Here is a 10,978-nt window from a genome sequence, read left to right as displayed (position 1 = left end):
AAATTAGCAGGGTGATGTAGTACCAGCTACAAGAGAATAGCTGAGGCAAGAGAATAGCTTGATCCCATGAGTTTGAGGTTGCTGTGAGCTGTGACATCATGGCACAGTAGCCTGGAGCAACAGAGTGAGACTCTTGTCTCAAACAAAAAAATACACAGCAAAGTGCAGAAAGATTTAATATCAAGTCAACTTTGGCTTTTTTCCTCTTGTTTTGAGGAAGATGAGCCTTACAGAGGGTTGCAACTAGCATCAAAGATATAAGCTTGAGCACATCCTGTTATTCCAGAAGTGATAAGGCTAACAACTGGACTCATGCTACAAAGAGACAGGAAGAGAAACTACACAGACTTACAGTACTCAATGATTATAAACTACAAAGCAGTAGCGGAATCTATGGATAAGGATGCTGAGAAATGTAGCCATGGATACAGCAAAATGATGTGGCACTTCTGAAAGAAATTAGCAAGTCACAACTTACAAAATGACAGGATATGCCACTTATTAACTTTTTTCTTGGTAAACTAGGTTCATAAAGTAAAAATATCAATTCTTATCCCTAATATTGTTTAAGTAACAGGATCCAACAAATTTCCAACTTCCACTCAATTTTACAACCTGTGATAGGATATGGGACTTATTAACTGTTTTCTTAGTAAATTAGGTTCATAAAGTAAAAACATCAATTCTTATCCCATCCCTACTACTGGTTAAGTAACAGGATCCAACAAATTTCCAAGTTCCACTCAATTTTAGAACATTTGAAGGTCTATTTACAGAAAAGGTATGACTTTGACAAGGCACTAGGCATAGTTAAATTAAACCATCAGCGCCTGTAGTCCCAGCTACTTGGGAGGCTGAGGCAAGAGAATTGCTTAAACCCAAGAGTTTGAGGTTGCTGTGAGCTGTGATGAGAGGGCAACACAGTGAGAGAAAAACAAAAAAATTAAACCATCAAATTGATTCACTCAAGGTTGTTATTAATGAATAGGTTCCATAAAGTATTCATTAAGGTAATAAACACAACATTAACTTTATTAATTAATAAGTGCACTAGAAACTTCTGGCCTGAGATACAGACACAATTATTCTTTTAGTACCCTTACCTGGTACCTTTTCTCCCAAAATGGATTGATAAAGAGCAATAAAAACATTAGCATCACAGTCTTCAAGTTCATGTATCCTCAGGTGTATATGACATTTAAAAAGAAGGTTATTAGCAACGGTTATCCACTCTGTTGGGAAAGAAAGGGGAAAGCTCAGTCTTAAATAGGACTAGAAAAAGTCATATACATATTTAGAAAAACTACAACCCTCACAACAGACACTGAACTTTTAAGAACAAAGGAATTTTTAATGGAATTTCAAAAACCCTCCTAGGCATGATTTTTAAAAAGATGTATCTAATTTCCTTGGATGATTTCCTGTAATCAATTCAATGCAGTAAAAATGAAAATACAAATCCAATGTCTACAGTTGCCTAAAGTCTTAAGTCATTTGTAAGTTTTTATTTTATAAGCCTTTTATAGGTGTTTTTACTTAAAACATAGTTGCAAGCAGATGGAAATATGTCATAAACAAGAGACTTTGTTAATGATAATCAAAGGTTACTAGAAACTAATTAATGGATGTTGCTTCAAATTCCCAATAGCATTAGTTATGTTTCAACACCAATTATTTTGTCCAAGTCAGGATTCCTCTGGAGCCCAAGAAAGTGTTGATTAACTTAAGCTGTTAAGAACTGGAATAATGTGTGTCACACTTTATGGGGGCAAGACATGATTGCAAGAGGGACTTTACCTAACAATTGCAATCAGTGTAACCTGGCTTATTGTACCCTCAATGAATCCCCAACAATAAAATAAAAAAAAAAAAAAAAGAAGGGTACATGTGAAATTTACTAGGTGTAGAATATAAATGTCTTAACACAATAACTAAGAAAATGCCATGAAGGCTATGTTACCCAGTTTGATGAAAACAGTTCAAGTTGTATATACAACCAGCACATTGTACCTCATGATTGCCTTCATGTACACAGCTATGATTTAATAAAAAATTATTTCTTAAAAAAAAAAAAAGAACTAGAATAATGACATCAACACAGATGCATTTTTTAGTTTTCGTCTTTTATTGTACTTGATGTATATGCAATAAAATATAGGAATACGCAAAAATATCCCTAAGCTCAGATTTAGCACATCGCCAAGTTTCCTGGGTAACCAGTCTCCCCACCCACAGACGTTGCTGAGATTAACGAAGTTTAAGGGTTTCTCGACCAAATGTAATTTTTTTTTTTTTTTGAGACAGTCTCATTCTGTCGCCCTGGGTACAGTGCAGTGGTGTCATAGCTCACAGCAACCTCAAACTGTTGGGTGCAAGCAATCCTCTTGCCTCAGCCTCCCAAGTAGCTGGGACTACATGCCCAGCTATTTTTTCTATTTTTAGTGGAGACAGAGCCTCAACTCTGTCCCCCTGGGTAGAGTGCCGGGTTGTTATAGCTCACAGCAACCCCAACCTTTAGGGTTCAACAGATCCTTTTGCCTCAGCCTTCTGAATAGCTGGGACTATGAGCACCCGCCACAACGCCCAGCTAGTTTTCTTTTTTTATCTTTAGTGAAGACGCGGGTCTCTTTCTTGCTCAGACTGGTCTTAAACTCCTGAGCTCAGGTGAGCCACCGCGACCGGCCGACCAAATGTAATTTAGAAAGCTTGAAACATGAGTTCCTTGAAATGACTGGTGATTAAGAGGAAAAGCACTATTCAGTATTATAAGTTATCTCCAGTATGTTCTGTGTGTGTTTTCGATCCACATTATCCCCCTTCTCCCCTGCTCATCTCTCACAGCTGACCAAACCATGACAAGTGGTTTGTAAGAGATCCTGGAGAAAAGGATAAAAGCGTCCTAGACAACCAAATCAGTTCGCTTTTCCAAAGCGGTGCTAGACAAAGCCGGTAACTCTAGAGGGCAGTGAAGTGGAAAAAAAGCACTACTAGTACACTAGGGCAGGAGCATCAACAGATCTTAAGTATCCCTCCAAACACCAATCAATACAAATGGAGTTGCGACCTCAGACCTCTTAATCCAAGAGCGGAGAGCACATGCACAGACAGGCCAATATCCCAGAGAAATGTAAGTACGGGGAAGACCTTCTGACAACTCTTTCTGCAGCCAAAACACGGTATCCTACCGGTCTCGACACAGGATATCTCTCTCTCTCTCTCAACGCGTATCGCTGCTCTACGGCCTCGAAGCGAAGAGGGAGAGAGACTGAGAAACCCTATCCAGAGCCCCCGCGACTGCCACTGGCTGCTCGACTGTCCCGAGCCCTGCCAGCAGCCCAGACCCAGTTCAGGCGGGGCCGAGGCCTTTTGGGAGTTGGACGGCTTCAGTCCACACACACCAGGACTCCAGGCTGAGACTCACCCGCTTCTGAGCAGGCCATATTGCGGAGGCAGGTCGCCGGCAGACTCCCGGGCAGACGCGCGGGCGACGGCGGCCGAGAAGGGCCGCTCGGCGAACACCCAGCGCCGGGAGGAGGGTGTACAAACTAAAGCGTGGAGACCGAAGGGCGAGAGAGGGCGGGGCGTTAAAACGGCTTCTCGTCGCTGATTGGTCATGAGAGGGGCACTTCCTTTTTACCGCTCGCGCTAAGGCGGCGGTTTGCGGACTCCAGGTACCACTGTCTGCGGAAAACCCGCTAACAACCCACTAAAGAATTCTAAGGTCGGTGGGTCCGCTGGGCCAGGCCTGGCCGGTCTCCCTCCCAGGGGGCATTAGAACTGCACTTCCGGTGAGCTATTTTGTTATGTATTCCTCCGCCGACGCCAACCGGAGAAGTAGTGCGGCCTGCTTCCCCCAGGGGGCGGGGGTCAGTCACGTGACAACGCCAGACTCCGCCTTCCCGTCTTACTTGGTTTTGGGCGTGATCGCTGTTTGGAGACGTAAACATCCCCAAGTGGCGAGAGTGGGTTGGCCTGTACTGGTTTAGCGTCTGGTTGGACCTGGAGAAGGGAGGGGTGGCTTCCTTGAGGTGTGGAAAGAAGACAAAAAGGTGAAGTTTAGGCATTGCGGGAGGCGGCATTACAGTAGTGTGTGGGTGCAGACTTGAAAGGGGAGAAAAACGGGCGACCCTGAGGGAGCGGCCGAGCGGGGGAGGGGCGAGAACTCGGCGGATTCCGGAACTCTGGCCCGCGCTGCGGCCTCCGCGCGGGGGGCGGGGTGATTAGGTCATAGAGTGGCTCCCAGCATTCTTTGCGGCGGAGGAGGCGGTCCAGACTATAAAGCCGGCTGCCGAAACGCGGCCGGCACCTCATTCATTTCCACCGGTCTGTGGTCGTGCAGCTACGGCTCTTGTCATCGCCTTCCCTCCTCCGCTGCCGCCCCCGCAAGGCTTCGCCCTCGCCGAGGCCACTTCCAGCGACTCGTCGCACTCGACTCTCTCCACTTCGTTCCCCACCAACCGCAATCATTGACGCCATGTCGGGTTATTCGAGCGACCGAGACCGCGGCCGGGATCGAGGGTGAGTGTGGGAACCGATCTGTCAGGCCCGACGGGTGGGGGATGGGAGCCCGGTGAGGGAGCGGGCGGCGGGGCGTTGTGCGCTTTGCCGTTCCAGCTCGCCTTTGGGCCTTCCCGGACGGAGGCTTGCGCCATTTTGATGCTGTGGTACAAGTGGTGGGGAGAGATTTGCCAGTTAACTGCCCTCAAGTTTGTTTTTTGTTGGGAGGTCGGGGGCTGTGGGAGCCTCCGTGGGTCAGTAGCTGTTGGGGGAATTCAGAAGGACGTTTTGGGAGGAGAGGAAATCGCAACGCTTCCGAGGCAGACGAAGGAACTGCCGTTAGGAGCAACCATTTTCGCAAGTTGTTTTCGGGGTTTCCAGGAATTCTCTGGAATCGGGGGGACGGTTTTCAAAACCATTGATGCCGTGGGGGGGGTGGGGGGTTGGCGGGCGGCCGGCGCCGCCGATATCGGCCATGTGGCTGAGCCGTGGGTACAAAATGCCGGCTTCGGACATGGCGGCGCCTTTGTTACCCCGCCCGACGTAGGAGCTCAAAATGGCAGCGTCGAGAAAATGTGGCGCAGAGAGAAATGCGAGACAAAGGGGGAAGCGCCGCCCCAGCGGGAACGCCGCCCGGGCCGGGACTCCTCCCCCGGTAGTTGCCGGCTCCTCCTTCCCCTTTTCCTCACATTATATAATTTTGGTGTGTCGATAGGGAGCTCGACTGCGGGATCCCCCGAGCTCGGCTCTCTTGTACGAGTGTACCCGATAGATGACACCCTTGTTTTGCTCTCGGTTTCTGTGCTGTCCCGTTATCCATTCCTAAGCTTAAAAGAATGGAAACAGACAGAAAATAACATCGTTCTGAAGGTTTTGCATTGTTGTTATCCCAGATACTTAATTCCTGAACTCTTGGGAGAGACTGTGATGGCTACGCGCAGTTGTCTTTCCTTGTAATCCAAACTTCTGGTGTTTGGGCTGCAGGTTTACGACCTGGTAAATCCTACGCTGTTTACTCAGCTTCGATAATCGTGTTCAGGGGACTATAGAAAATGAGATAGACAATGTTAATTGTGACGGTTGAGAGAATGACTTACTGAGGACGGTGCTAGAAGTTTGTTTTCAGTGGTTTTTTTTAATGTGTGCCAAGGGATGGTAAGTAAATCTGTGTCTAGACCCGTATTCAGGCATTTGGAAATGTGGGTGATTTTTATTTTTTCTCCTTAATTTTAGGTTTGGTGCGCCTCGATTTGGAGGAAGTAGGGCAGGACCCCTGTCTGGAAAGAAGTTTGGAAACCCTGGGGAGAAACTAGTTAAAAAGAAATGGAATCTTGATGAGCTGCCCAAATTTGAGAAGAATTTTTATCAAGAGCACCCAGATTTGGCTAGGCGCACAGCAGTGAGTAATTTATTGTGGTTTCATCAGGTTATAACTCAATAATGACTTTTGCCAAATCAACATTTGACAGGTGTATGGCAAATGGCTTTCATTTTGACGGTTAGACTTTCTGAGTTGATATTTGGGGAAGAGGTATGACTCGTTTTTTGGAAACCAAAGGCTTTGAATTTTTCTACTGAAAGTGGTTGGTGTTACGTTGTAAAGGGTTTTCATTTGATTCCAGATAAAAATAAAGGATACGTTAAATAGTCAACTTCATGGTTAGCAGTAGCATGTTTAGTTATAATGGTTGTTTTGAGACTTTAGATGATTATTATTATTTGTTTTGCAGCAAGAGGTGGAGACATACAGAAGAAGCAAGGAAATTACAGTTAGAGGTCACAACTGTCCAAAGCCAGTTCTGAATTTTTACGAAGCCAATTTCCCCGGTAATTGCTAGTTTTGAATCTGCCCAGGCCTTTTTGTTCCTCTTTGTGTTAGCATTATGAATTCTTATTACATTGCTGTCACTATAGCAAATGTCATGGATGTGATTGCAAGACAGAACTTCACTGAACCCACTGCTATTCAAGCTCAGGGGTGGCCAGTTGCTCTAAGTGGATTGGATATGGTTGGAGTAGCACAAACTGGATCTGGGAAGACATTGTCTGTAAGTTTGGGAGAACTCTTGATTTAATCTATGTTACAGAAAATGGAATGAAAATGAAACCGAAGTATTAATATAGTGTCTGTTATCTGTTCCTACCCCAAATAGTATTTGCTGCCTGCCATTGTCCATATCAATCATCAGCCATTCCTAGAGAGAGGCGATGGGCCCATTGTAAGTGTGTATATATGTATATATATTCTTGTAATTTTTGGCTAGAAGTCAGAATCAGAGATTTGTAGACTACATGACAGAAGATGTAATAATTTGTGAGTGTTGTATGGAGAGATTAGTAATCTCGTAATTTTAGCTGGATCTGTTTTGGGTGTCAGACAACACAAAGGGTCTGTCAGTATAACTAATAAATTGGTAATTTAAAAGTAGTATCCAGATTTGTGCTAAAAGATGTTTTTGTTTTTGTTTTTTTTTAGTGCTTGGTGCTGGCACCAACTCGGGAACTGGCCCAACAGGTGCAGCAGGTAGCTGCTGAATATTGTAGAGCATGTCGTTTGAAATCTACTTGTATCTATGGTGGTGCTCCCAAGGGACCACAAATCCGTGATTTGGAAAGAGGTATAGAAAGTTTTTTATACTGTGATACCTCTTTTTTCTTGTTGCTTTTGTTTTTTGTTTTGTTTTGCGGTTTTTGGCCAGGTCTAGGCTTGAACCCGCCACCTCCAGCATATGAGGTTGGTGCCCTACTCCTTTGAGCTATAGGCACCGCCCAATACCTCTTTTTATACCATGATAAAAAAAGTTTTTTGTTACTGATGTTGCTAAAAATTTAAGATGTCAAGTTATGCTCTTACCTTTAATTAAAGGTGTGGAAATCTGTATTGCAACACCTGGGAGGCTCATTGACTTTTTAGAGTGTGGGAAAACCAATCTGAGAAGAACTACCTACCTTGTCCTTGATGAAGCAGATAGAATGCTGGATATGGGCTTTGAACCCCAAATAAGGAAAATTGTGGATCAGATAAGGGTAAGTCTCCTTAAATGTGTTGTCTTTCAAACTAAATTTAAAATTCACTCTTAAGAGTATAGTGTTTATTTTTTTCTCCAAATCTGTTAGCCTGATAGGCAAACCCTAATGTGGAGTGCGACTTGGCCCAAAGAAGTAAGACAGCTTGCTGAGGATTTCCTGAAAGACTATATTCATATAAACATTGGAGCACTAGAACTAAGTGCAAACCACAACATTCTTCAGATTGTGGATGTATGTCATGATGTAGAAAAAGATGAAAAGTAAGTTTTATTAACTCTTTAAAACAACTTTGCTATATATGAATTGTGTGCATTACCTTATGTGATTTCATTTCTGTTTTTAAAATCAGTCTGTGGTCTTTTTGAAAAATCTCTTAACATCCTCCAGATGATTGGCTGTTTTCATTGATCGCATTCCCATAGAAAAAGGAATTCATATGTCCCCTGGTTTATTCAAGGACCAGGAATAGAATTGCTTCATAAGTGGTTTTGTGGGTATATTTTGACTTTTAGCCTTATAAATTGAATTTAATGTTTTACTGACAATAAATTTGTGGCCATAACCATTTGTTACTTTTAAAATTCACCAATTTTTCCTTTTTGTAGACTTATTCGTCTGATGGAAGAGATCATGAGTGAGAAGGAAAATAAAACCATTGTTTTTGTTGAAACCAAGAGAAGATGCGATGAGCTTACCAGAAAAATGAGGAGAGATGGGTATGTAGGCTTTCTCTATAGAAGATGTATAAATATTGAGTTCAGGAAAGGGCAAGCTTAGATCAGGAGCAATGGATTTTAAGTTTCATGGATGGGAATCATCTGATTTAAGTATAAGTAATGTAGCTTCTCTTTAATTTAGGTGGCCTGCCATGGGTATCCATGGTGACAAGAGTCAACAGGAACGTGATTGGGTTCTAAATGGTAAATATTCCACATGATGTTTTTTCCCTTAACCTAGAGTTCTGCTCAGATAATTGATCAGACACATGCCTTCCTTTGCAGAATTCAAACATGGAAAAGCTCCTATTCTGATTGCTACAGATGTGGCCTCCAGAGGGCTAGGTTAGTACAAACTCGCATTCATGGCTTGTTTTCACGGAAGATTTCCATATAATTTTTTAAAGAAAGTTTATTGCTTTCTTTAACCTCTGCATTTTTTTCTAAGTTTTTTTCATATAAAGGTGCAGTCTTTGTGGCAAGGCCTAGGCATGACAATCGGAGGACTCGAGGGGGATGGAGGACTAGTGATCGGCTGGCTGCATCCAGTCGATTAGAGAGGTGAAAAGCTGAAAGTGTGCCAGTAATCTTCAAAAGGCAGAACATTCCACCTCTGCCCCGTAAACTGTTCTCTCCGGGGGAAAAAAATGGAAGTTACACTCACAGTTCACTGCCGTGGTATTTCTTCTGTCCCATGCTTTGCATGACTGCCATGGTACAGTATTGTTTCAAACTGTTGACTGTGATCTGTGGGTCTTTGAGTTTCAGTGAGTTTGCTGAAATGTCGAAGAAATATTTCCAAACTTCAATGTTCAATGAAATTTTTGTTCAAGTTTGAAATGGAGAGAGCAGCTTTAAAAGGTGCTAAGCCTTTTACAAATTGGTGAGTACTGGCACATGAGATCTAGAGCAGGAGCAACTTCTCACACTTAGTGGGGAAAAAAAAGCAGTGCTTTGAAAGTTCCTCCCTCACCTACACAGTAGTCGTCATGTCGAGACCTGCCAGAGAGAGACACATTCTCAAGTGAATCCTGGCTTCTTGGAAGCGCTTGCCTAGACGAGACACAGTGCATAAAAACAACTTTTGGGGGACAGGTATGTTTTTCTTGCAGCTGCGGTTGTAAGGTCTTGGCAAGACAAGCAGTGTGGCCAGAATTTTGAACTTCTGATGAATGTGTAATGCAAAGGACCTTGTGCATTTTTGTTTGAGGGTCCTCAAAATGAGCACATGAAGAGGTTGCTGTGAAACTTTTAAGTGGCCCTACTGCACAGAAGCATTCAGATGTCACTTGACGATCTATAAGGGGACTTGCTGATACTGGAAATGTGCTAGGGAATACACATTCCTTTTGACAGGTTCTCACTGGGTGGGTGAAGACTTACACAGATGACATGTGCTTTTTTTTTTTTTTTTTTCTCCTCTTTTCAACCTCAATGGTATTCCTTCAAGGAATGGATAACCATTTTAACTATATTTTTTGCAGCCCGTACCTTCTTGGGAATACAATTGTCTAACTTTTTATTTTTGGTCTGGCTGTTGTGGTGTGCAAAACTCCGTACATTGCTATTTTGCCACACTGCAACACCTTACAGATGTGGAAGATGTGAAATTTGTCATCAATTATGACTACCCTAACTCCTCAGAGGATTATATTCATCGAATTGGAAGAACTGCCCGCAGTACCAAAACAGGCACAGCATACACTTTCTTTACACCTAATAATATAAAGCAAGTGAGCGACCTTATCTCTGTGCTTCGTGAAGCTAATCAAGCAATTAACCCAAAGTTGCTTCAGTTAGTCGAAGACAGAGGTTCAGGTAAGACTAACTTTGTATAAGAAATTTGGTCGTTATGAGTCACGTCATTGTCTGCATATCCATTTAAGTGGGATCGGAGGGTGAGTAAAATCTTCAATGCAAAAGATGAAAAATTGTATTAACATTTCATACAAAAAATAGAACTGATTCTGTTAGTGGTGATTTGTATTGGCATACTTGATTAATTTTTTTCAATTACTTTTTGACAGGTCGTTCCAGGGGTAGAGGAGGCATGAAGGATGACCGTCGGGACAGATACTCTGCGGGCAAAAGGGGTGGATTTAATACCTTTAGAGACAGGGAGAATTATGACAGAGGTTATTCTAGCCTGCTTAAGAGAGATTTTGGGGCAAAAACTCAGAATGGTGTTTACAGTACTGCAAATTACACCAATGGGAGCTTTGGGAGTAATTTTGTGTCTGCTGGTATACAGACCAGTTTTAGGACTGGTAATCCAACAGGGACTTACCAGAATGGTTATGATAGCACTCAGCAGTATGGAAGTAATGTTCCCAATATGCACAATGGTATGAACCAACAGGCATATGCATATCCTGCTACTGCAGCTGCACCTATGATTGGTTATCCAATGCCAACAGGATATTCTCAATAAGACTTTAGAAGTATATGTAAATGTCTGTTTTTCATAATTGCTCTTTATATTGTGTGTTACCAGACAAGATAGTTATTTAAGAAACATGGAAAATGCAGAAATGACTGCAGTGCAGCAGTAATTATGGTGCACTTTTTCGCTATTTAAGTTGGATATTTCTCTACATTCCTGAAACAATTTTTAGGTTTTTTTTGTACTAGAAAATGCAGGCAGTGTTTTCACAAAAGTAAAATGTACAGTGATTTGAAATACAATAAATGAAGGCAATGCATGGCCTTCCAATAAAAAATATTTGAAGACTGAA

The 10,978-nt window shown here is 42.8% G+C and overlaps 2 protein-coding genes across 8 annotated transcripts in view; one reads left to right on the top strand and one right to left on the bottom strand.

Annotated features, from left to right (window-relative positions):
• The window catches only part of CEP95 (centrosomal protein 95), a 40,526-nt gene extending 36,973 nt beyond the window's left edge, over nt 1-3,553 (bottom strand). For 2 of the 4 annotated variants that reach the window (XM_053570808.1, XM_053570809.1), the window contains exons 1-2: nt 3,422-3,553; nt 1,104-1,232 (exon numbers count right to left, since the gene is read on the bottom strand). In XM_053570808.1, coding sequence (XP_053426783.1) covers nt 1,104-1,232; nt 3,422-3,440 — 148 coding nt within the window. In that variant the 5' untranslated portion in view covers nt 3,441-3,553. The remainder of the gene's footprint in view (nt 1-1,103; nt 1,233-3,421) is intronic. The other 2 variants (XM_053570810.1, XM_053570811.1) reach the window with 1 other exon arrangement.
• A 101-nt stretch (nt 3,554-3,654) lies between these two features.
• On the top strand, nt 3,655-10,978 carry DDX5 (DEAD-box helicase 5). Of its 4 annotated transcripts, none has more exons than XM_053570820.1 (14): nt 3,655-3,671; nt 4,340-4,518; nt 5,731-5,896; nt 6,228-6,324; nt 6,412-6,545; nt 6,651-6,716; nt 6,974-7,115; nt 7,364-7,524; nt 7,615-7,787; nt 8,133-8,243; nt 8,386-8,447; nt 8,529-8,588; nt 9,837-10,061; nt 10,271-10,978. In XM_053570820.1, the coding sequence occupies exons 2-14, from the start codon at nt 4,475-4,477 to the stop codon at nt 10,672-10,674; spliced, it is 1,845 nt and encodes a 614-aa protein (XP_053426795.1). In that variant the 5' UTR covers nt 3,655-3,671; nt 4,340-4,474; the 3' UTR covers nt 10,675-10,978. The 4 variants fall into 4 exon arrangements, with proteins under 4 accessions (XP_053426795.1, XP_053426796.1, XP_053426794.1 ...); XM_053570821.1 differs by lacking the exon at nt 3,655-3,671 and adding an exon at nt 3,705-3,721; XM_053570819.1 differs by lacking the exon at nt 3,655-3,671 and adding an exon at nt 3,771-3,788.

The sequence above is a fragment of the Nycticebus coucang genome, chromosome 18, assembly GCF_027406575.1.
Source record: "Nycticebus coucang isolate mNycCou1 chromosome 18, mNycCou1.pri, whole genome shotgun sequence".
Classification (NCBI taxonomy): domain Eukaryota; kingdom Metazoa; phylum Chordata; class Mammalia; order Primates; family Lorisidae; genus Nycticebus; species Nycticebus coucang.
This window is presented reverse-complemented; position numbering and strand designations above follow the sequence as displayed.